General features: G+C 45.3%; 2 protein-coding genes across 2 annotated transcripts in view; both read left to right on the top strand.

The window, feature by feature from the left end:
- Window positions 1–7,243, top strand: part of rock1 (Rho-associated, coiled-coil containing protein kinase 1) — a 60,567-nt gene extending 53,324 nt beyond the window's left edge. The window contains exons 28-33 of the mRNA XM_080546744.1: window positions 989–1,059; window positions 1,446–1,534; window positions 3,075–3,153; window positions 3,458–3,719; window positions 4,473–4,680; window positions 5,710–7,243. Coding sequence (XP_080402870.1) covers window positions 989–1,059; window positions 1,446–1,534; window positions 3,075–3,153; window positions 3,458–3,719; window positions 4,473–4,680; window positions 5,710–5,713 — 713 coding nt within the window. The 3' untranslated portion in view covers window positions 5,714–7,243. The remainder of the gene's footprint in view (window positions 1–988; window positions 1,060–1,445; window positions 1,535–3,074; window positions 3,154–3,457; window positions 3,720–4,472; window positions 4,681–5,709) is intronic.
- Window positions 7,244–7,878: 635 nt separating this feature from the next.
- Window positions 7,879–25,743, top strand: usp14 (ubiquitin specific peptidase 14 (tRNA-guanine transglycosylase)). The gene is made up of 16 exons (XM_080546256.1): window positions 7,879–8,015; window positions 9,218–9,363; window positions 9,457–9,489; window positions 9,692–9,796; window positions 10,149–10,252; window positions 10,954–11,012; window positions 11,514–11,644; window positions 15,721–15,801; window positions 16,173–16,255; window positions 16,669–16,783; window positions 18,650–18,715; window positions 18,984–19,076; window positions 19,184–19,312; window positions 20,042–20,105; window positions 20,456–20,563; window positions 24,645–25,743. The coding sequence occupies exons 1-16, from the start codon at window positions 8,000–8,002 to the stop codon at window positions 24,788–24,790; spliced, it is 1,479 nt and encodes a 492-aa protein (XP_080402382.1). The 5' UTR covers window positions 7,879–7,999; the 3' UTR covers window positions 24,791–25,743.
- The last annotated feature ends 18 nt before the right edge of the window (window positions 25,744–25,761 follow it).

Genomic DNA, 25,761 nt, shown 5'->3' with positions numbered 1-25,761 from the left:
TGTCTGATGATTGAGGAAAGGTCTATAGAATATTTTGATTCGCCATGGGTGACTTAAAAGTTACTTACTGAATTACCATGGCAGACTCTTAAAATGCAATGATTTTTGGCTGCAAATGTATTTTGTAACAGGAAGGCCACCATACCAGTATAGGGACTAAGTGACTGCCTCAGAGGTGAAGAGACCAGGCCTCCACCCTGAGAGATCTAACACTCTGAGCACCTTTCAAAACATGTCTGGAAACCATCAACAAGCCCCTTCTGATTTCCTGTCCCTTGTGCTTCAAACAGTCACTGTTTTGTGTGTTTGGTTTGCATGATCACACAGAAGTAGCTTCCCACCTCTCAGAACCCAGAGACTCACTCACACTGGCAGCGAAGCCGTTTGCTTCTTTTTTGTAGCTTGCCAAAGAAAGCATGCTCTTCAAATTGAATCTGTAACACTTTAACATAATGGACGCATTATTCCAAAGCATATACAGCATCTTAGGCTCTGTCTCCTCGGAGGCACTGGGACAGTCAGGTATGGAGGGAACGTTCCTTCTGTCAAAAGACACAGCAGAACTGTTTAACAGTGCACGTTAGCTCCTCCACCACGGAACTGAACTCTCCTAGCAGACGTACAGCCCTATCTAACTTTCTAGAACAATAACCTGAACCCGCTTTAATGATCTTGTCATACCGCTCACGTGTCCCTCGATGTCCCCTTGTGTGTGGGATCTAAATCGACAGAGCTTGAAGTTAACAGCATGGGCACAGTTTTAACTCCACGTCCTTACAACAGTTATATTAAAGTGTGACCTGGGCATAGAATAGCTCTTTTGTTTGAAAAGACCTGGCAATGGCACTCTTGGCAATGGTACCTGACTTTTTTTTATTTGTCTTTATTTTCTATCCCTAGTTTGAATTGAGTCGCTGCATGTTTGGGGGATGAGCGTCAATTTAAGGCTGGGTTTTTAACTTGCGTATCATCCTGCATCTCTCTGCAGAGTCCAGGTTGGAAGGATGGCTGTCCATACCCAACCGTACTAACATCAAGCGATACGGCTGGAAGAAGCAAGTAAGGAATACTTATGTAACAACGTGTCATTTGAACAAAAGATTATGTAAACGAGGTGAAGACGTGTGACGCATTGGGGGAAATGATAAGTGAATACGGCAAATATGTCAATATGGCAAATTTACTAGACGCAGGTAGAAATGATATTCAAAATAATTTCCAATACTTAGGTCTGCCGTGATTGAGTTTGACTGGCACAAATAGTCCCTGAAAGTGCCAGTCTTACACTCAAGCAAGTGACATTTTGAACAAGGACTTACATTTTACTCACCAACTTTTATTGGGTTCCCAGTGGCGTGATGAACTGTTTTTGCACATGGTGGGGTCTTCCTCCTTGGCCCAGTGTAAGTCTTCCTCATGGTCACGTTGTCTCACCCTCTCTCTAGTATGTGGTGGTGAGCAGCAAGAAGATCCTGTTCTACAACGATGAGCAGGACAAGGAGCAGTCCAACCCCTCCATGGTACTAGATATAGAGTAAGTATCCTGGGTCAGTCTGACCCCTCCATGGTACTAGATATAGAGTAAGTATCCTGGGTCAGTCTGACCCCTCCATGGTACTACTAGATATAGAGTAAGTATCCTGGGAGCAGCTCGCTTGCCGGGTCGATGTTAGAAATTATCTTTATGAAGAGTCATTTATTCATTTCTACGTTTGTTACACTTGACACCGTGCCTTTTCAAGTATAGTTTAGTTCACTCGTCGAGTATAGCATAAATAGAGTTTGTGTGTACAATACCGGTCAAACGTTTTGGAACCCCCTAGAACCCCCCCCCCATTCTTCCAGTTTATCTAGAAATGTAAACAGTTCAAGTCCAATGAATGACCTGAAATGGAACAAAGGTAAGCAAGGTAAACCTGCCAGAGGTTAAAGAAAAGGTTTAGGCCTAGATTACCAAAGATGTCTGTTATAAAAAATGCCTTTCAGGGAACAAGTAAGTAATGGGTTAACAACTTGCAGCAATTGAAGTAAATGAAGCTTTGAAATTTGATGCAAATCAGGTGTCCCAACTTTTGTTAATTACTTACAAACCCTCTGTCTCTATAAAAGTGTTGGAACAGTTTGTGTTACTTCACTTAATTCAGAAAAAGGCAATTAACAACGGAAAGACAAACAGACCATTATAACCCTTAAAAGTGCAGGTCTTTCTTTTAGAGAAATTGGAAAGAAAGCCACGGTGTCAGTGAGTACAGTTTCCTCCACCATCAAAAGACACTTGGAAACTGGAGGAAACTGACAGGAAGAGCTCCCGGCAGACCCAAAGCCACAACCGATACAGAAGACAAGTCTCTGAGAGTCAACAGCTTGCGTGATAGGCGGCTCACATGACAACAGCTTCAAGCACAGCTTAACAGTGGTGGAAGGGCTACCACAGCCTTATGCAGCCGCCATGCAATACCCTCTAGTCTACGCCTAGTTGGTCAGGGGTTCATCCTACAGCAGGATAATGACCCAAAACAACAGGTTATGTCAGAACTAGAAGAAAAGAACAAGGCGGGAGGCTTCAAGGCCATGATTGATTTCAGCTGTTATGTAGTAATATATATATTTATTTTGTAAAAAAATATATTTGATATTTATTTATTTTCTTTTACCGCCAATTGTTTATTTGTTCTATGCTTTAATTTCACAATCCATTGAGGCATTAAACTGTGTGCATTTATACAAACTGGAAAAATGGAGGTGTTCTAAAAATGTTTGACCGGTAGTGTTAATGTCATCATGGTCAGTGTTTAGTTGTCAGCCAGGTGAACAGCTGTCATGTAGCTGTCATGTAGTGGTGTCTGTAAGACCCCCTGCCACTAACGTCTTAGCTGTCATGTAGTGGTGTCTGTAAGACCCCCTGCCACTAACCTCTTAGCTGTCATGTAGTGGTGTCTGTATGACCCCCTGCCACTAACGTCTTAGCTGTCATGTAGTGGTGTCTGTAAGATCCCCTGCCACTAACGCCTTAGCTGTCATGTAGTGGTGTCTGTAAGACCCCCTGCCACTAACGTCTTTGTCGTCCTACACAGCAAACTGTTCCACGTGCGTCCGGTCACCCAGGGTGACGTGTACCGCGCAGAGACGGAGGAGATCCCCAGGATATTCCAGGTAGGAGCCTCCTGACTGACTCCACTCTGATCTCCTGACTTCCTGTTACCAAAACTTAACACCTTGTTTCACTTACTTTACCAAATTCAGTCAATAAGCAAACATAAGTATTGTTATCTTACCATATTGAAATGTTTACTTATCGAAATCGTACTTTATATACATAGCACATTTCATACACAGATGCAATACAATGTGCTTTACAGGGGGGAACCTAAATAAAACCATGGCATTGTGGTCTATAAGACCTAGCCATGCCTTGTGGGTATCCAGTGTGTGATTGTGTCCCTGTGCCCCTGGTCAGATCCTGTATGCCAACGAGGGGGAGTGCAGGAAGGAGGCGGACATGGAGGCCCTCCCGCAGGGCGACAAGTCCAACTGCCTGCCCCACAAGGGCCACGAGTTCATCCCCACGCTCTACCACTTCCCCTCCAACTGCGAGGCGTGCGCCAAGCCCCTGTGGCACGTGTTCAAGCCTCCCCCGGCGCTGGAGTGCCGGCGCTGCCACGTCAAGTGCCACAAGGACCACCTGGACAAGAAGGAGGAGGTCATCTCCCCCTGCAAAGGTGCCCCCTCCGCTCAATCCTTTAGTTAGTTAGTTATTTTTGACGTTATTTTTTCTGAGTGGGGCAGTCCCACTCATATTTTTCATTTTATTAGACAGATATAGTGAAGACAGACAGGAAAGTAAGGAGAAGAAGGGAGGGGGCATGTCAGCAGGCCATGGGCCGGGTTCGAACCCATGCCGACATGGGCATATGTGTGCACTGTAAACCACGGTGCTGCTAGACCACTGGACCACCCCAGGCCACTCAATCATTTTTGTGATGAGAAAATGCAAAATGTACAAAAAAAAAAGAGAGGTTAATTCCACTTCATTATAAAGGAAAAGCTTGAAGGTGGAAATAAAGCTGTTGTCTCTGATGTAAGGGTGTTAAAAAGATATAAGGGAGATTACCTTGTCGACCTGCATGGGCGGGGGGGGGGGGGACGACGACGACGACGGACGGACACATGAATTTCCCGAGTGTGTGTGTGTCTCAGACGGTTTTCTTGTTCTGGCGTTGCTTGTTTGCCGCTTCTCCGCCCGAAATCTAGGTGCAATTGCAATATCCAGACTAGATTGTCCTACAAAGACATTTAGATTTAGTAATCAAAAAATGTATTAGACCCCTATACTTTCTTTTATTTATTTTAATACTCGATCTTTTCAGATTGTAAAGCGTCTTTGAGTGTCTAGAAAAGCGCTATATAATTCTAATGTATTAATATTATTATTATTATTTTGCGTCCGAAACTTTTTCTCTCCTTTTCCGCAGTCAACTATGACGTGACGTCGGCCCGGGACATGCTGCTGCTGGCGCTGACCCAGGACGAGCAGAAGAAGTGGATCGGCCACCTGGGCAAGAAGATCCCCAAGACCCCGCCCTCCTCCTTCATGAGGGCGTCGCCCCGCAACATGTCCACCCGCTCCGTAGCCAACCAGTCCTTCCGCAAGAACCCCAAAAGCATCACTGGCAAGCCAAGGTAACCCCCCCCCCGCCCCCTCACTACTACTACTACTCCTCTGTCAACCCCCGCTGGGTCTTCCTTCCCTTATTTGAAGAAGTCACTGATCTGAGATGACCTGGGTTGGTGAAAGCGATGCAGTGGGAAAGCTTTGTTTGGGACAGTGGTTTTTACTACAAGGAAGGTACGGAGGGGAAGGATGTAATCTCTAAGGTACGTGTCCTCTGGAAGGGTGAGCGGCCACTCGTTGTCTAAGGTCTATCTATACACGCTGAGGTGTGGTAGCGGGATATGGGAGAACACTCAGGAGTCACGAAGCTTCTGTTCCCGGGGAGTGTACGGTCCAGACGCACGTTAAACACCTCTCGGAGCAAACGGGTTGTGGGTGGGTGGGTCGGTGGGTGGGTGGGTCGGTGGGTGGGTCTGTGGGAGTGGGTGTGTGTACAAGTACAATACAACGAAAAAAAGGGATGTTCTCCAGGTGCTCCTCCCTCCTGGGTGTCCGGGGGTGTGGCTCCCCAGTCACGTGACCTGCTGTGTGTCTCTGTGTTGTAGCAGGGCCTCCTCCAGCCTCCAGGCAGCAGACACAACATCCAGCACTTGTTGACGGCAACAACAACTCCTCCAGAACCCAAATTTTCTCGAAGAAAGTCTTTGTTCTGCTTTTTTTAGACTTACGTCCCCTTACTATTTTGGCCTGAACTATTTATTAATAACTGTGTTATTGGTGTTATCTAACAGTGACTGTCTGCTCTGTGTTCTGACTTCTTTGTGGTTCTTTGGGATTGACCCTGGGGACTCTCTTTTGGTTAACGGACACTAAAGTGTTGTTGGTTTCGTTGGCCTAACTCTTATCTGCTGTGCAACCTTCCCTTAAGCAGGTGGCCCCCCAATATGGGTCTTTGCATTTCCTCAACCCAAAAAAATAACTGCAAACTATCAGAGATGAGATGCAATGGCTCCATATCCTAACCCCTGGGTACTAACCATGTGATACATGTCTTGCATTTCTTTTTACTGGACACCTGTTTCTCTTCTTTCTTCCAGCTAACCATCTGAACCGTTGGATTCTATTTGGACTTTGTATCCCCCTCCTCCCCCCCTTTAAAAACATGGATTATCCCCCTATTTTATACAAAAGGCAGTTGAAAAAATCAGACCAGCGCTGGAAATTGGGACAAATAGCTGACACACAAGGCATCAGGGACATTGAGAAGCCTGTTGTCCCCCCCCCCCCCCTTGTTCCCCCCAACCCACCCCTCCATCTAGGAACCACATTCTTGCAACTCCTCGTTTCTTCCAGAAGATGGCGCGAGTCATCTTCATTCCAAACTTTTGGGACCTGAATGGGGTACCTGTGTGGGTACATTATTCCATATCAGTTATGGTTGGAAAGGGATGGTTGAATGGGGGTTTTGCTGGGACTCTTGCATGTACATGGTCAACATGGAGGTACTGTAGTTCAGGCATTGGCTTACTCTGGGTGAATGGGTACATCTCGGGGAAACGGAAATGTTTTTTCTTTGTTTGTTTTTTTACTCCCCCGTCTGGGAACAGATATGACTCTGTCATTACTCTAGCTTGCGAGCGTAACTGTTTCCATCTAAATTGACTTTGATGCCTTCTTCACCTGACGGACTCTGGCGGCCTTCCTGCTTCTATCCCTATCACTCTGCCAGGCAGTTATCAGGGTCGGGGGGCAGAGCTTTGGGAACTGAGTATTAGATGTTTGAGTATTGAGTGAGGAGCATGCAAGATCATCATTTAAATCTATGCATTATTATTTTTATTATTATTATAATTATTGTTATTGCTCCAAGCCATAAGGAAATTCCATTGTAATGGCATATAGGAGACCTAAAAACTTCATTGATTCTCTCTGTGTTCATTGGGTACATTGTTCTCTGTAATATTGTTTCTTTTTTCTTGTATTGTTTCTTTTTTGTAATGTATTTTGCCTTACCTTGATTCCTAGATAAATGGTTCAAAAGGAAAACATTAAGTTAACAAATGTAAAACTGCACTGTTTGAAATTGTAAATTATTTGTAGAAGACTAAACAGGTGTAGCATTTGGCCCACCTAGTGCCTTAACTTTTTTGGATAACGATTTTACTGCCATATCTGTTTGTGTTTATCTCCAAAAAACAAGACGAATCTTAACCCTTCCATCACTTTCTTTTTTAAATCTGCCACTCTGTGGTTTTATCAGAATTGATCTCTCTCCGGTTTGAGTGTATGGTTAGCCTCTTTTTTGGACGCATTGCAATAGTGTGTCAACACAGTTCCCAGAGTACAGTACCCCATGACAGTTTTTGGATGCCGTATGTTGACCCAAGGCAAATACCTGTGTCATAAGCTCCTCTCATTAAAGATAGTTCTAGTGATATTAGTATGGTAACGTCCCATTAACGCAAACCCCCCTCCGTGTACATAATTAGAAAGACATTACAGATCATGAATACCTCCTCAATAATTCAAAATGTTTTTTTACATTTTTGTTCAGTAAAAAGAAAAGCACTGGAACTATGATCTACTCTATTTTGTCTTGGATGACTTGCATGTTTAATTGCATTGGAGGCCGCACTGATGGATATGTGTCAATAAACATATCTTTATCTATCATCTACACAGTCTTGTTTTTTCTTATACTGTGTGTGTGTGTGTGTGTGTGTGTGTGTGTGTGAAATATTCATGTTTCATTATTATTCTGAGCAAGAATACAGTACAGTACAGTCTCAGCAGGCAGTGGACAGAACAGAGGCATGATGATGTGTGGCTGTTATGAAAGCTGATGGCTCTGACACACACAAGGAGAGCTTCAGAAAGCACAGGGAACGCTCTCCCACTTGTAAAGTGTCCTGATCAGGTAGAAGGGCAAAGCGAAGTCTACAAGGATGGCCGCAATTAGGCCCTGGTTGGTGTTGACTAATACAAATACAATGTTTCCAAACGTTAAGGTTGAGGATCAGAGAACAGCCAGTCAGTCCCTCTATTACAACACATGTGTTTACAGTGACGATGTCACGTGGCTCATCACGGCCACCTGGCTCAGGACCAGGCTGGGTAGCTGCTGGCCGAGCGCATCGATGTGTGTGTCAGCTCAGGACCAGGCTGGGTAGCCGCTGGCCGAGCGCATCGATGTGTGTGTCAGTTCAGGACCAGGCTGGGTAGCTGCTGGCCGAGCGCATCGATGTGTGTCTCAGCGTGCAGCGTCATTGCGAGGCTGTGTGAGAGAGGCTCAGAGCAGCAGAGAGACAGACCTGTACCCAGCCCAGCCCAGCCTAGCCCTAACTACCCTGGTGACTGGAACTACCCAACACACCTGCCTGAGGAAACATGCCCGTGTTTACAGGTACATAAGGGCTCTGACGGGAGGCGTTGCCTTTCGGAGACTTTATCGGGAACATTTCTAACCTTACACGTGTGTTTGAACAGATTGTAGTTAGCATGATATGCTAGTTAGCTTGCTAGCGTAACGTTAGGCCGTAATCACGGGAGTCAACGAGCTGCCCGGGGCGGTTCTGCCTGACCAGGACCCGGGGAGGAGAGGAGGGAGCCCGGGGGGTGACGGGGTAGAGACTTAGTCCACGAACAGATTCGGGAGGTAGATTGATGCAGGGGAACATTTGCTAGCTAGCTCAGTATCTGGTGTTGAAGTTGCGGAAGCTCCATCATCACTAGCACTCTGGATTAGCCAAGCTAGCCGGCTGCTAACTCTCCTCCTCACGCCTCAACTGACTGACTGGCTGACTCAGGTCAGATGTGTCTCTGTGTCTGACAGCAGATCAGGTCCAAGCAACGACTAGTTAAGCTGCTAACAGCTGCCGGGTCGGTGCGTGTTGTCACAGTGTAGCTAACCAGACAACACACCTAGCAGCCAGCTGGCTAACGTGGGTCTCAGTGTTGTTGTGGACGGCAGAGTTGTCGCAGTATGTTTCATCATTCTATGATGGTCCAGATCTCATCTGTAGAGTTTGTGTCTCAGTTGTCCACCATCCAGCTGGAGTGGGTTAGCTAGCTAGCATGCTACATCGGCTAACGTTAGTTAACCAATCTAGATGTGTTGTATTGTAAACATCATCTCCAGGTTAGCAGGTTAGCCACCAGGACGTTTAAAAACGTTTGATTTCGAAATGTTCAACAGTTTGATAGATTCCCCATCTCGCTGACGAGCTTCCTGTCCTCCACATGATGATGACCAGTGTGGCTGGGCGGTGTTGGGCTCAATGTGCTGTTAGTGCTGTGTCATTCATGACCTGACAGCCCCACAGACGTTCCTGAGAGCTTCTCTCTCTCTCTCTCTCTCTCTCTCTCTCTCTCTCTCTCTCTCTCTCTCTCTCTCTCTCTCTCTCTCCTCTCTCTCTCTCCTCTCTCTCTCTCCACCCCTCCACCCCCTCTCTCTCTCTCTCCACCCTCTCTCTCTCTCTCCCTCTCACCCCCCCTCTCCCTCTCTCCCTCTCTCTCTCTCTCTCTCTCTCTCTCTCTCTCTCTCTCCACCCCGTGATGACCCTAATAAAGAGACCCCCACTGTCGTTATTGTTCTATGTTCCTCAGTGAATGTGAAATGGGGAAAGGAGAAGTTTGACGGGATCGAGCTGAACACCGAGGAGCCACCCATGGTCTTCAAGGCGCAGCTCTTCGCCCTGACCGGCGTCCAGCCAGAGAGGCAGAAGGTGATGGTGAAGGGAGGCACCCTAAAGGTACACTTCTACTACCACCGTTTTAGAAAGCAATCATGATGTCTTTTTGAGTCAAAAGAAAGCCATTTTTATACGTGTATGTTTTTCTTTCAGGATGATGAGTGGGGAAACATTAAACTAAAGAATGTAAGTACAACAGTTTTGGTCTCGTTCATTGCGCCATGTTATACGTCATAAGTTAATGTGGGCCCAAGTGTATTCTATGTTTGGGAACTGCTGTTGTATGCTACAGGCTGATGTATACAGTATACCCCAACCCATGGGTTTACCATAGGGAAACGTCTTGTGCCTTGTGTGTTACGTGTAACCTGAGGTTGTGTCTCTGCAGGGTATGACTCTGCTGATGATGGGCTCTGCGGAGGCCCTTCCTGAGGAGCCGGCAGTGAGGCCCATGTTTGTGGAGGACATGACCGAGGACCAGCTGGCCTCCGCCGTAAGTTCACGTCTACTGTGTTTCACGTCTACTGTGTTTCACGTCTACTGTGTTTCACGTCTACTGTGTTTCGGGGTGCCGACGTGGTGAATCCCCGGGGGAGAGCAAGTCGCCCCCTCCCCCAGCGGGTCTCGTGCCCCGATCTCCCCCGTCCCAAACCGGCCGCTAACCGCCACGCCAAAGGAGTTATTGCGGTTAGCGAGGCGAGCCGGGAAGCGGGATATCGGGGGTTGGAGAGCTGCGGGGTCTCTACCCTGGGAGTTCGCTACAATCGCTAGTTTCAAATTCACAGATGACAAACTAGGACCGTGCGTGACATTTGACCCCCCCCTCTTGCGTTTGTGATCTCTAGCTGGAGATGCCTTGTGGCCTGACCAACCTGGGCAACACGTGCTACATGAACGCCACGGTGCAGTGTCTCCGCTCGGTGCCGGAGCTGAAAGGAGCCCTCAGGAGGTGGGTGTCCCAGGGTGCACCTGGGAGACGGACAGCCACAACATCCATCTGTACTCACTGAGACAACACACATCTGTACTCACTGAGATGTTGAAGTTTGGTCACTCTTCTCTATTTGATGACACATTAGGTTTTAGTATATAAAATCCAATTATAAGAAGTAGAAGCCGCACACTCAAGTTCACATGCAACTAAATGTGGTTTAATAGGACAACGCTTTCGGCCGTAGCCTTTGTCAAGTCTTAAATATTAAAGCGGTAGGTATTTGACAAAGGCTACGGCTGAAACCGTTGTCCTATTAAACCACATTTAGTCGCATGTGAACTTGAGTGTGCGGCTTCTACTTCTTAGAATGTGATTTTGTTCCGTTGCACCTCGCTCACATCCTCTGTGGTGTGCGCTCTCTTCTTTTCTATTAAGTATATAAAAGCATAACAATCCCTTATACTTTCTCTTGACTCAACTTTCAATGGATTCTTTCCGGTTCCTTCACTACGATATATAGACCATGTGTCATTTTCACTTTCTGATTGAAACGTGAATGTGAGCAGGTCTTCGGAGTGGGTCTTTTTTTTAATGTTTGGAAATGTATAGATTGTTTTCACAGTAAATGTACAGTACATGGAATGCTGGCTTAGCTCTGACATGGTGTTTTTTGGCCCCTGCTCATGTTGTTGTTTGTGCTCTATCGCCCCCTGCAGGTACGCCGGGGCTCTGCGGTCCTCAGGGGCGAACGCTCCATCCCAGTACATCACAGCAGGTCAGTGGGAGTTCCTACACACAGTGGGATATGAAAGTGGTGTTCCACCTACCTGGGCGTCGTCCTAGTTGTTGAATGCATCACCAGGTTATTAAAGGGACATTGGGATACGAACAAGAACAAGATGTTCTCCTTGCTGGACGAGGGATGGGCTGGACAAATGGAACCTCTCTCTAATACCTAGACCATCCATGAGATCAACATGATAGTTTTAACCATGTTGAAGCTATTCAGTGTTTGTTTACAATAGTCGTTTACACCAATGGAGTAGAAGGAGCAGATGTTTTTCGGGTACAATTGAACTAAACTCACGAGGCATTTCTAAGTAACATTGTTCAAGGATCAATGGCTGTATATCAATACTGCCTATATCAATAATATATCTATATTCTTCAAGGATCAATGGCTGTATATCAATACTGCCTATATCAATAATATATCTATATTCTTCAAGGATCAATGGCTGTATATCAGTAACGATGACCCCCCCCCTCCCCTCAGCCCTCCGTGACCTCTACGAGACCATGGACAAGACCTCCTCCAGCATACCCCCCATCATCCTGCTGCAGTTCCTGCACATGGCCTTCCCACAGTTCGCTGAGAAGGGGGACCAGGGCCAGTACCTCCAGCAGGTGAGAGATAGAACCCCCTCCCCCAACAGAGATGGGACCCCCTCCCCCAACAGAGATGGGACCCCCTCCCCCAACAGAGATGGGACCCCCTCCCCCAACAGAGATAGGACCCCCTCCCCCAACAGAGATGGGACCCCCTCCCCCAACAGAGATAGGACCCCCTCCCCCAACAGAGATAGGACCCCCCCCCACAACAGAGATAGGACCCCCCTCCCCCAACAGAGATAGGACCCCCTCCCCCAACAGAGATAGGACCCCCTCCCCCAACAGAGATAGGACCCCCTCCCCCAACAGAGATAGGACCCCCCCCCCCACAACAGAGATAGGACCCCCTCCCCCAACAGAGATGGGACCCCCTCCCCCAACAGAGATAGGACCCCCTCCCCCAACAGAGATAGGACCCCCTCCCCCAACAGAGATAGGACCCCCTCCCCCAACAGAGATAGGACCCCCTCCCCCAACAGAGATAGGACCCCCCCCCCCCCACAACAGAGATAGGACCCCCTCCCCCAACAGAGATGGGACCCCCTCCCCCAACAGAGATAGGACCCCCTCCCCCAACAGAGATAGGACCCCCTCCCCCAACAGAGATAGGACCCCCTCCCCCAACAGAGATAGGACCCCCTCCCCCAACAGAGATAGGACCCCCTCCCCCCAACAGAGATAGGACCCCCTCCCCCAACAGAGATAGGACCCCCTCCCCCCAACAGAGATAGAACCCCCCTCCCCCAACTGGTCTATTCAGGTTTCGACAGCAAAAGAATCGTCTCTCCAGGAAAAGTGGTTCCAGAGAGGCTCCAACACTGCTGAACCTCTTACGTCTGGGGCTGGGGACGGGGTCATCCTGACCCACCCAGACATCAGTGTAGAGAGTTGTTTAACTGCAGTGTGATCCATACCAGCGTAGTCCATGCTAGGTAGCTAGCTACTATATCGATCTAGCGAGCTAGCTTACGAACAAAGGCTAACATTAACGTCTGACGTCACAGCGTTAATAATAATTAAAACGAGTTACCTAGGTAACCTTTCTTCCTGAGCACAATCGCCATCCGTAGCAATCACGACGAGCAGCCACGAATACGCAGAAATGTGGGTGTCGTGCTTGAAGTCGCTAGGAGGGAGGAGACTGAAGCCTGATTTATACTCCTGCGTCGAATTTACGCACGGCTACGCCGTAGCCTACGCGAGGGCTCTCCAAGTTTATAGTTCTACGTTGGTCCGCGTTGGTCGGTGTACTCATAGCGCCATAATGCTTGTTGTAAAGAAAATGTCTATAATGCATTGAAATGACAGTAAACTATCATACATTTTCAAATCTTTATTAATAAGTAATTACAGAAAAAGTAAATTACATTTCTGTCATGACTTCCGCATTTACGAGAGTCGGAATGTGACGCTACCAAGCGGACCAATCATAGTTCTTATAGATAACTTAACATTAAATATGTCTATCATAAATATAATTTAAACCCAACGAACAGCCATGGGGCTCCCTGTAACTAATCATTTATTTCTAAATAAACAGGATTGTACATCTCGTAAATGTGATTCGCGCTCAGGAAGGCTGTGCCTGACGCTTCCATAGGGCGCTCCGTTGGAACGGTGTACTCAAAGCGGCATAAAATAGCGATCTTTTTGTTGTGCTTGTTGTAAATAAAAGTTATATGATACATTGAAATGACATTAAACTAAGATAATACGATGGTTATCATAATTTTTCAAATCTTTATTAATGAGTAATTACAGAAAAGGTAAATGACATTTCTGTCATGGCTTCCGCATTTTGGTCTACGAGAGAGTCGGAATCATGTGCTACCAAGCGGACCAATCACAGAGCTTACGGTTGCGTAGAAACTGACACGTTCTTAAATTTTTGGAGATGTGCACGTCAACCTACGCCGTAGGCAAGGCGGGCCCACGCGGGACTACGCAAGGCTACGGCGTTGATTTTACGCAGAAGTCTAAATCGGCCTTGAGACAGGGAGGTCATGACGTGGATCTCTAAAAGCAAAACCCAGTTCTTAGAAGGTTCGCGAGTTGAACCGTCTTCGGGCCGAACACTAGCACCCAGCCCAGAACTAGACGTAGGTTTGTGTTGGTGGGTAAGGGGAGAGTAAGGCCCAATTCCCTTTTCTACCACTACGGCTCGTTTTGGAGTGCCACTCACTTATGAGGCAAGGCCTCTGAACAGAGCCACAAGCCGTAGTGGTTGAAATCTTTCCCTGTGAAATGGGACAACCCTTCAAGACCCTGAGACGTCATCAGTATTGTCATAGAAAAGCATTGACGCTTGCGATTCATTCGCAACTTAAGTTTCACGCTATCAATCGATCAAACAAGTCATCAAATAAAAAAGAAGAATGCTTCGTTATCAGACCCACAGAATAACGGAGCTCTGTAGGTCAGGGTTTCCGTTAGAAAAATTTGCCGTCGGACATCGTGTCCGGGAAGAATTCGATTTACCGGACAAACGTGATATATTCCGGTCATCATATTAAAATATAATAAATAAAAAAAATCCCAAAATCATATATTTTTTTCTTCAAATCTAATATAGCTGTTTGTCGCGGTGATTACTGTTGTGTAGCGGCCTATATATGCCATTTAATGTCTATTTCTCATCCGATACGATTAGATGCGAGCTATATAATAATATAACATGATTTGACGCATGCGCGCTATGCCATGCGTCAAATCCAGCGCTGAACGGGTCCAGCGCTGAACGGGCGCCTCACTGGGAACTGAACAGACAGCATCGATCAATGAACGGACTCCACATTACGTTAACTGAAGTTTGTTAAATTGTTTGGGATTAATGTGAGTTTTCTATTTTCTCTTTCCAGTTTTACCCTTTTTTTTATTTTTATCAATAAAACAACGTCATTTCTATAACCAGGGGGGTGTTCCATCGACGTCGCTGGAGGAAAGTCTGGGCTTGTTTTGACAAGTCTCGCGAGATCTATCAAGATATGCCTGGATCTTTTTAAGAGTCTCGCGGGACTTGGCGAAGTAGGCCTAGGTTTTCCTTTGGCGACGTTGATAGAACACCCCCCAGGTCTCGCTGGTTGGGAAGGCATTTCGTTTAGCTGCCTGTCAAATCATACTTAGGGGATAGCCCTGTAAGCTCATACGGGTCTGTATGTCGTCCTGAAAACCGGCTGTTAGATCATATCGCTGAAGTTTGTCTCCATCTTAGTGTAAATGTTGTCCGTTTTGTTTGTTATCCTTGTTATTGTGCGATAAAGTTAAGGCTTTCCGCTTCGGGCCACCATTTTCAGCTGGGCACCGGACACACACACACTCGTGCACGCGCGGCACTGCCCGAGAGAGAAGGACCCGCCCCCTTTGGTTAGCCTATAGGCTGGCTGGAGGGGGCGGGTCCTTCTCTCTCGGGCAGTGTTGTGTGTGTGTGTTTGGTGCTCAGCTGAGAATGGTGGCCCAAAGCCAATTTGAATACAAAATGTGAACTTTAGCGAATTGTATTCAAATTGTGCTTAGAGGGAATTATTTTCACCGGACATTTTGTCCGACGAGTTTTCAATTTGTCGGACTTCGACAAATTTTACCGGACAAAGTCCGGGAATTACCGGTTAACGGAAACCCTGCTGTAGGCTATCAACCTGTGTTCCTACCCTGCCAGTCTGCACTGATATCGGGCGTCATATGCCATCAAAGGGGGGAAATGCGACATGAAATGTCAAAATGCGAAACGTAGCCGTAGGGGTGAATGGACTCATCTCTAAGCCACGCCCCCTTTGAAAACTCGGACAAACAAACAACGCTTCAGTGACAGTGACTGACTGACCGACTGAATGACATTCAATGACTCACTATGGCGGGAGTTGGCACATTTCTGATTTACCACAGCAAGTAATTGACATGATTTTTAAAGATGACAAGAATATTTTGTCTAGAAGCTTTTCACCATCAGATATCAGCGAGTTGTTTGTCAGAGTTTTCTGCCTGTCGTGACTTTTTCTGTGATACGATTGGACAATTTGTATTTTGGGGCGTGGCTTAGCGATAGGTCCATTGGGGTTGGCCATAAGGCTTGTGTTTGTGTTTGACCTCCCCAGGATGCCAACGAGTGCTGGCTGCAGATGATGAGGGTTCTGCAGCAGAAACTAGAACCACAGGAAGGAGAGACGTCCATGGAGGTGAGTCATACAAGACAATTCTACAACATCAATCACATCAACAATAGAATGGAATAAGGATAATAGATCAAATATTATAATATATATATAGCTGTCCCCAGTACTAACTTAATTATACTTTCTTTTCTTCTTTTTTATCTTTATTCATTTCTATTAGCTCCCAGGTCTTTTCACTTTGTAAAGCGTATTTGAGTCTCCAGAAAAGCGCTATATAAGTCTGATGTATTATTATTATAAATATCAACAGAAACAGCATTAAATGCTGTAAAGAAAAATAAGTTGGCAGTAAAGGTGGTAGAAGTGTGGCCCTTCCCTTTGTAAAGGATGTGGTCGTACCTCTGTGTGTGTCAGACTGTCTCTTTCTGTCCTAGACCGAGTCTGAGAGCGGAGCGGTCGCCGCCCCAGTAAAGAAGAACTTCATCGACCAGTACTTTGGAGTGGAGTATGAAACCACGTATCCTTGCCCTCTGTTTCCCTAAGCATCTGATCACAGACCATACGGAACATACGTCTGACCCCAATGAATGAATGAATGAATGAATGAATGAATGAATGTCAAAGGGAACATTGAGTAATGGCTTTACACAGAGATGTGGCATCTTTTTTAACTAAGTGCTGCTTTTCTTGGACAGGGCTCATTTGAAAGAGGCTACTGTCTCAATATATAATAATAATAATAATAATAATAATAATAATAACTTTTTATTTGTATAGCACTTTTCCTGCAAACGTTGCAGCTCAAAGTGCTCAAATATGACTACCGGTACCCTGGTTAAATAAAGGATTAATAATAATAATAATAATAACAACAGTCCAGTCCAGTCCCCCTCCTCTGCGTCAGTGTGTTCCTCAGCCCCCCCCCCCCAGTATGAAGTGCTCAGAGGCGGAGGATGAGGAGCCCACCAAGGGGACAGAGAGCCAGCTGCAGCTCAGCTGCTTCATCAACCAGGAGGTCAAGTACCTGGCCACGGGGCTGAGGCTGGTGAGACACACACACACACACACACACACACAACCAGGAGGTCAAGTACCTGGCCACGGGCCTGAGGCTGGTGAGACACACACACACACACACACACACACACACTCACACACACACACACAACCAGGAGGTCAAGTACCTGGCCACGGGGCTGAGGCTGGTGGGGCGCCCTGCAGGGAACACACACACACACACACACACACACACACACGTCTATACACACGCACACACACACACACACGTCTATATATACACACACACACACACACATACGTACGTACGTCTATATACACACACACACTCACACACGTGTCTATACTAGATTTGGGACGATTCACCGATTTGCATGTGTGTATGGATGCAGGGGTCTGCGATGCAGTGCAGCGGTTGGAGTGGAGGGTTAGGGTCAGTACAGGTTGGAGTGGAGGGTTGGGGTCAGTGGAGGGGTTGGAGTGGAGGGTTAGGATCAGTGCAGGTTGGAGTGGAGGGTTAGGATCAGTGCAGGTTGGAGTGGAGGGTTAGGATCAGTGCAGGTTGGAGTGGAGTGTATCGGATAGAAATCGGGCTAAAATAAAAAGAGAAACAAATCCCCCAACTATACGAGAAAGTGAAAGGAGAAATAGTGGAGTCACTGCGCAATGCTCAAACAGTTATGATGGTTGTGAGACTGGTGGTGTTCATGTAATTCTTATTTTTAGTTATGAAAGACCTGTTTGTGTTTGTGACAGGACAGGCTGTTTTATGTTAAAGGAACACACCACTGCCTCCTCACTGCTGGGGTAGCCTACTGAAAGTGCTCCTAAGTGTTCATCATGTTATTTAGCCTAATTGTTAATGAAGAGAAGTCCTGTACTGCTTTGTAGGCTGAGCTCCTTTTGTGCTTTTTTATGTTGAGAAAAACCACCCCACTGCCTCCTCACTGCTGAAGTAGCCTACTGTGCTCTGTGTTCATCTGTTAGTCAGCCTGATTGTTAATGAGAAGTCTGCTACTGCTTATGTTCTAAATGGAACAATAACATTGAGTTGAATTTACACCGATTTGCATTGTTGCATTGTGTTGAATCATGATGCATGGCAGTTGGAAGATGAATCGTATCGTATGAGTCGGTAGCTGTAACGTGTGTATGGTTAACGTATCAGTAGTGTAACGTGTGTATGTTAATGTATCAGTAGTGTAACGTGTGTATGTTAATGTATCAGTAGTGTAACGTGTGTATGTTAATGTATCAGTAGTGTAACGTGTGTATGTTAACGTATCAGTAGTGTAACGTGTGTATGTTAATGTATGGGATCGGTGGCTATGTATCGAGATGCATGTCGCATCGGCCTGGGGATGGAGATTCCCATCCCTAGTCTATACACACACACACACACACATACATACATACATACATATACACACACACACACACACACACACACACACACACATACATACATACATACATAGACACACACACACACGTGTCTATGTACACACACACACACACACACGTCTATACACACACACACACACACACGGGGCGGCTGTGGCGCAGGAGGTAGAGCCGCCGTCTAATGATCGCAAGGTTGGCAGATCGGCGGTTTGAGCCCCGGCTGGCCACATGTCAAAGTGTCCTTGGGCAAGACACTGAACCCCAAATTGCTCCCAGTGAGCGGGCCGGCGCCTTGCATGGTAGCTTGCCGCCATTGGTGTGTGTGAATGAGTGGCCGTTGTAAAGCGCTTTGGATAAAGGCGCTATATAAGTCAGTCCATTTACCATTTACACACACACGCGTGTCTATACACACACACATGCTCATGAAAGCTCTGTCGCCGTGGCAACACTGATCTAACCTGGTCTCTGTGTGTGTCTCTCTCTCCAGAGACTGCAGGAAGAGATCACCAAGCTGTCCCCATCTTTGCAGAGGAACGCCCTGTATATCAAATCTGTGAGTCTGGAACATTCCCTGTATATCAAATCTGTGAGTCTGGAACATTCCCTGACTTTCATTTCACTTTTTGGCAGGTGAAATTAGCAGCGTCACTGGCAGGGCTTTGTATATGTAACCACAGGTTTTCTGTTTGGGCCACTAAGCATTTATTTGGTTTAAATGAGAGTTCTATGATGTTTAAATGAGAGTTCTATGATGTTTAAATGAAAGTTCTATGATGTTGTCGCTCAAAAAGATGAACTTGTTTTTTTCTTTTCTCCTCTAGTCCAAAGTCAGCCGTCTCCCTGCCTACCTGACTGTGCAGATGGTCCGCTTCTTCTACAAAGAGAAGGAATCTGTCAACGCCAAAGTCCTTAAGGTAGGCCTGGCTAGGCCGCTCCACGCTACGGAGAAGAGGGGGACTGTTATCCAAACTTATCGTCTGGATAAAGAGTTCGTCTTGATTATTTCGTTTCCGTTTGACAGGATGTCAAGTTCCCCCTCATGCTGGACATCTACGAGCTCTGTACCTCTGAGGTCCAGGAGAAGATGGAGGGGGTGAGGGCCAAGTTCAAGGAGATGGAGGACAGGAAACTGGAACAACAGGGCCAGAAGGTAAAGAGCAAATGTGCAACCAGAAGGATAAGTCCTTTTTCTGTTTTCAAATGATGTGTCATACATTGAAATCGGAGGAAGATTGAACACGACAGGCGTATTTGAATGTTGGTTCACCTCAAACACTGAATGGGAGAAAAGTGACTCCTATTGACTCCCATGACAGCCACAGCTACGAACGCTGCTAACAGCTAGCGGCTAACAAAGCACATCGCTACGAAGGTCTAATTTGTATTTTAATAACATCACAACATGCTGGGAGAACATCGACATGCTAAAAACACATAACTACACATAACAAGATGAACACGCAGTTGTTGCTTTTGAACACGACCTAAAACGAAAGTATGTTTACAACTCAAGTCTCCCTTACCGGTAGCCTCCGACAAACGAGAATAGTGAATCCAATCCACAAATTATAAGTATTTAGTGATCATTAAACTGTTGTTTATTATATCGAGTGGCTACTTTAAAACTTCAAGTTGGTGTTATAAAAAAAATAATAATGAAAATTAAATATTGTTGACACAATAAGTTTCACTTTCACTTTTTGACCCCTTCGAGTGAGCGTGTTGTTCGCAAGTTCACGAGACCGCGCCACAAATGCTATATTAGTATTCTCCCTTCCAGAGCTATGAAAATGGCACATTTGGAATCTTAACATGTCAAAGAGAGTAAAGTGTGTTCCACGTAGCTTACCGCCGCTCCCCCTGTGTGTGTCCACTACAGGAAGACAAGAAGGCGGTAACACCACCAAAGGACGTGAAATACGAGCCCTTCTCATTCACTGACGGTTGGTTGACAAGAATATGTTGTCTAAAACCAGGAGTGTCTACTGTCTGTCTGTTGATTGTCGTAGACTGTTGTTGATTGAGGAGCCGAGATTCCAAAGCATGTCCACTCTGTCACGGTTATATGTGATTAATAATAATAATAATAATAATAACTTGGTTTTATATAGAGCCTTTCTCAAACCCAAGGACTCTTTACAGATTTTACAGACAGGAAGTCAGACAAAAACGAAGAAAACAAAAAGACAGAGACAACTAGAGTAGGGGCCAAAGGCCTTGGTGAGCAGATTTGAAGGTGTCCAGGGTTGGGGGCATTGCGGAGCTAACATTTGGTTCCGACTCTTCCGTGCAGATCTGGGCTCCAACAACAGCGGGTACTACGACCTGCAGGGAGTCCTGACCCACCAGGGCCGGTCCAGCTCCTCTGGTCACTACGTCGCCTGGGTGAAGAGGAAAGAAGGTAACCCCCCCCCCCCCCGTAGAGGTTCTCTACCGTCAATAATACTGAAATAAACATCTTCCTTCCTCTACCATTTTGACTGCAAACGGCCTCTGGCCTGAGATTAGATGATAGATGGATAGATGATTCCCTTGCTCAGACGAATGTGTTTCGTCAGTCTCTTTGGATAAAGGCGTCTGCTAAATACCAAACATGTGATGTACAATGGAACTATCCATGGACCTTTTGCACCAGGGGCCAGTTGCATAAACATAGATTAAGACTGGTCTAAACCTTAGACTAGTGTTATATTCTCATAAACATAGATTAAGACTGGTCTAAGTCTTAGACTAGTGTTATATTCTCATAAACATAGATTAAGACTGGTCTAAACCTTAGACTAGTTATATTCTCATAAACATAGATTAAGACTGGTCTAAGCCTTAGACTAGTGTTATATTCTCATAAACATAGATTAAGACTGGTCTAAACCTTAGACTAAGTGTTATATTCTCATAAACATAGATTAAGACTGGTCTAAGCCTTAGACTAGTGTTATATTCTCATAAACATAGATTAAGACTGGTCTAAGCCTTAGACTAGTCTTATATTCTCATAAACATAGATTAAGACTGGTCTAAGCCTTAGACTAGTCTTATATTCTCAGGTTAGACCAGTCTAATTAAGACTGCCTGTTGCATAAAAAATAAGACTTATTTTGAGGTTAGAAAGTTAGCCACCTTCCCCCCTGGCTAAGCTTGAGTTAAGAGCTGTGTTGCTTTGGGAACGAGTCAGGGCTAGTAGCTAGCTAACACTGTAAGTCCAGCACGGTAAACTACTTCACTGGTTAAAACTGCTAAGCAGTATACTTTTCTATTATATTCCTCCAATATACATAAGTTTTCAGCAGAAGAAAAGGGAGTTTATCTCTCATATCTTCCGCCGCTAGGTGTAGCTGTTTCGGCCGCCATGTTGTTTTCTTTCTTCTGTCAAGCGTCTTATTTGACCTAGAATGCATTGTGTGACAGGCTATCTAAGTCAGTCTTACTTTAGTCACTCATAGGTGAGCTTTATGCAACAGGAACATTGTTAGTCTATAGCAAGACTGACTTAAAGTGACATCTAAGACTGGGTCTGTCTTTATGCAAGCGGCCCCAGGTAACAAAGGCCAGTTCAGATCCGTGACGCAACGAGACGGTTTTAGCTAACAGCTCACCCAAAAGCCTATTCATTGGCGTTTAATCTGGAGTTATAGCTAGTCAGATTGGTATAATGTAATACGTGATTTATATTGATATACGAGGGTCATGTCTGTGTTTTCTCCTGCTTGTTGTGAACAGAGGGCTGCCAAGCTCATGAACTATTAGTACTGTAGCTGCTACACACATTCACTGTGCCTTAGACATTGGTGTTATGATGTGTAGTCTGAAGCTAATTATCACCACCATTAGTGCATTGAACGCAATTTGTGACGTTGTTATGGAAACGGCCGTCTGTGTGCGCCTCGTTGGTTTGAACTACCCGGTTTTAGAACATCGGTTGCAAGTGGTGGTCTAGTGGATATGGATAGTGAGTTGGACTGGTGATCGAAAGGTTGTGAGTTCAAATCCCGCCAGTAACACCACCACTAGTGTGCCCTTGAGTAAGGCACTTTAGCCCTCAGTTACACCAGGGGGAATGTCCCTGTAATTCGTAATTGTAAGTCGCTTTGGATTAAAAGTGTCTGCTAAATGGCTAATTCTAAGTGGTTGCCAACATCGTCGTGGATCTTTGATCTGAACTGACCTTAAAATGCTTAGAAACTCCATAACTCATTTAGTGCCGAGGGCCAATCAAGTTTCCCAAATGTGACACGTTGTAATGCTTTGGTCCGCATATCGGGATCTGATGCAATGATCTTTCGAATTATTTTCTTTCAAAAAATGTAAATACATGGTTAATACTAGGGATGCACAATATGCATTTTTTCCAACCGATACCGATAACCGATGTTTACCCGCTTCTCGTGGCCGATAACCGATATGATAACCGATATGAGAACAGATATAATTTCACAGTTGATAACCTGTAGTTCATGCACACCTGAAGGTAAGAAAGGCTATGTAGTGAGCAAAGATTGATGATTTAATATTCCATAGTGATCTCACCAAATCTAACTTACATCACTATTGTTAACACAACAAAGAGAACACTTCTGACTCTTCAAATGTTGAAATAATTTAAGCCTCTTTCACACACAGTTCCCTGTAACTTCAAAGGAATCCCAAGCTGTGCCGTCCAGCCATTTTCGCCGTTCACTCATGAGTCAAATGCCGGTAGATTTGCGTCTTGCTCCCTTTAACACATGTCGGCGTTTCCCTGGTTGCGAGATCTAAACTACTAGAACTGAAAGCGGCAGGTAACAGGCACGTAACATCCATATGCTGTATATATAAATACATATATTTGACTACCAGCAAGACACCGGAGCACTCGTATCTATAACAAACGCGGAGATTGTATGAGCCCCGCGTCAGTCAGCCTTTCCGTAGAAATACATCGCTCCGTTATATATCTAACGTTACATGTTTAAGGCTGATCTGTGCATGATAGTGCTGCATTATGTTGATCTATTTATATCGATCTATTCTTGCCAATTCCTTATTACCAGTGGAAAGGGGGAAGGCTAAAACACTTTGAATGGAATAGATAGGACTTTCCGTTCAATGGAGGAAGCATGATACTCGCGAGTTCATCTCGCTTTTCCCCCCGTTGATGTATTAAACAATCTAAGCAATCTAATCAGAGCAGTTGTTATTATGTAATATTATTGATGGATGTGCCCTTTTTGATGGAGAGCAGTGAGCGGATGACTGGATGTGAGCATGTATTTGACTAATGCCGATAGATTCCCGTCTTGCTCCGAAACCGGAGCTGTCGGTGCAGACAGGATTTTACAGCGTTCCTTCAAACTATCGTAATTCATGAACTATATGCCCAATCTAAAAAATTCAAACAGTTTCTGAAAGCAGAGAAGTTGCACTTTTTGAACAGTTGAACTTTTTTAGGCTTATTACGGTAGTTCACTGAACTTTTGCCGAACCTGTATTGCAAATTGCAAACGCACTATCTGCCTCAGAAAGAATGTCCACACCGGGGAAGCCATGTTTCGCTCTCGTCTCTACACTGCGTGGCTGTACGCAGGCGCAGCATCATGAGTGCGACAACCGGAAATATTTCCGGCTTCATATTATCGGCTCTATATCTGCTAAAATTGTATAAAACCAATAAATATTTAATAACATTAATTTCCCAATATCGTGCCGATAAATATTGTGCATCCCTAGTTAATACTAGGTAGCAGTGGGGATTACTCACCGAATCCATTGCGTATTTTGGCTTGACTTTGATTGTGTTGTGATTCTCAACGTTGAAACGTCCGAACATTTTGATTGGTTGCCGACATGTGGGCCAAGAATTATGATGCTTTGTTTTGTAGCCAATGAAGGTGTTGTTGCTAGGTAAAACACTTGACATTCTAGGTGGTGAGTGTTTTTGAATTCTTTGGCAGTTAGTGACGCTATATGGAAGATTGGCATGCTAAGACAATTGTAACGAAGCTATAGCCTGATGCATGTAAAACACATCAAAGGAATCACTCTCTTACCAGATACGGTCGTTTGAATGTGCATCTTTAAAAGGATGGTTCAGCCCACAGCAGATGGTAGCTCTAACCAGATATGAACTAGTTGACGTTGGACCTGTTTTGGGGTCTAGAAACATTGAACAAACGTTGCTTTTTGGGGTGAACAATAAGTTGATAACCAGTTGATAAGTGAACAATAAGTTGATAGGCCTACGTGGACGTAGGACTCAGAAATGAAACGCTGATAATATTCCTTCCACAATCTACACGATAAACACTCCTACTGTTACCTGTGCTCCTCAACACATCGGCCGCATTCGTAAATTAGCTCTGAGCGCACCGGAGCGTCCATGTGACCGCCTCTTGACTTGGGTCCCTTTATGACGTCGAACCCAGTGTGCGCTCCGGAGAATTTACAAACGCAGCCATTGAATGTTTTCCAGAAGGTGACCTGTTCTCTGTCTGTGATGTGTACAGATGAGTGGGTGAAGTTTGACGACGACAAGGTGAGCGTGGTGGCTCCTGAGGACATCCTGAAGCTGTCAGGCGGAGGAGACTGGCACATAGCCTACGTTCTACTGTACGGGCCCCGGAGACTGGAAACACTTGAAGAGGAGAAGTAACTGACCACGACGAAGATGATACAACCAACCACAAAAATGCCATTTCCAAGCACTGTTTGCATTATGTGCAATAAATCTGGGTGTCTTTAAAAAAATTGATGACCTTAATTTTGTTGTTTTTGTAACTGACACGGATGCTTGTAAAAAAGAAAACAACTAACAACATCCTGCATCAATTGGAGTGAGGTATGCTACAGAGAGTAAGGGTTTAAACTATTATTAGAGGCGATCTCTGGACTGGATCCTTGAAAAAAAAAAGTTTGAAATCTTAGCTGTGCAGTTTCATTACATGTTTTATACACATTGTATATTTTTTAAAGCCTTTAATAAGGTGCTCATGTCATGGTAGCAAAGTACTCCTCTGTAGTCATAACTAATCTTGCTTGTACAGAAATTCTGGGCTGAGTTAGGGATTATGTCCAGGTGTCCTTTGAGATATCCTGCCTCGTACCTTTACAAAATCCCCCGCCTCCATCACTCTTACCAGTTACAAGGCTTAAACACATCACTTGTCAGATCTCTGGGAAACATGGTTTGTATAACCAAACCTGTGGGGTAGTCCATCAATGTCACTAAAGGAAAAGCCAGGCTTATTTTTGATGAATCTCAAGACTAGGCGTAGATTCTCCTTTAGCGAGGTGGATGGAATACCTCCCCAGCAGGAGGGTGCAATGTAGTAAATATTGCAGATAGAAATGTCATGAAGAGTTCACACCAGTCCTGACTCCATTGTTGTACATGACACATCTGAACACCCTACAGCCAGTTAGCACATTGGAATTGATGAGGTGATCAGAGCAGCTCCAAAACAGATCTCTGCTGACATAATATTCTTTACTTTGTCTCATGCGGTCGTCCTGACAACCCTGCCATCATGTGACCTGCGAGGGTCGACACTGTCTGTAATAAGTTATTGACTGATGGCTTTTCATAAATGGTGAAAAATAAACTGTTATACCAAGTTCTGACCC

This window comes from Nansenia antarctica (assembly GCF_963989245.1).
Source record: "Nansenia antarctica genome assembly, chromosome: 16".
NCBI classification, from domain to species: domain Eukaryota; kingdom Metazoa; phylum Chordata; class Actinopteri; order Argentiniformes; family Microstomatidae; genus Nansenia; species Nansenia antarctica.
The sequence above is the reverse complement of the archived record's forward strand: the minus strand, read 5'-3'. Positions and strand labels throughout refer to the sequence as shown.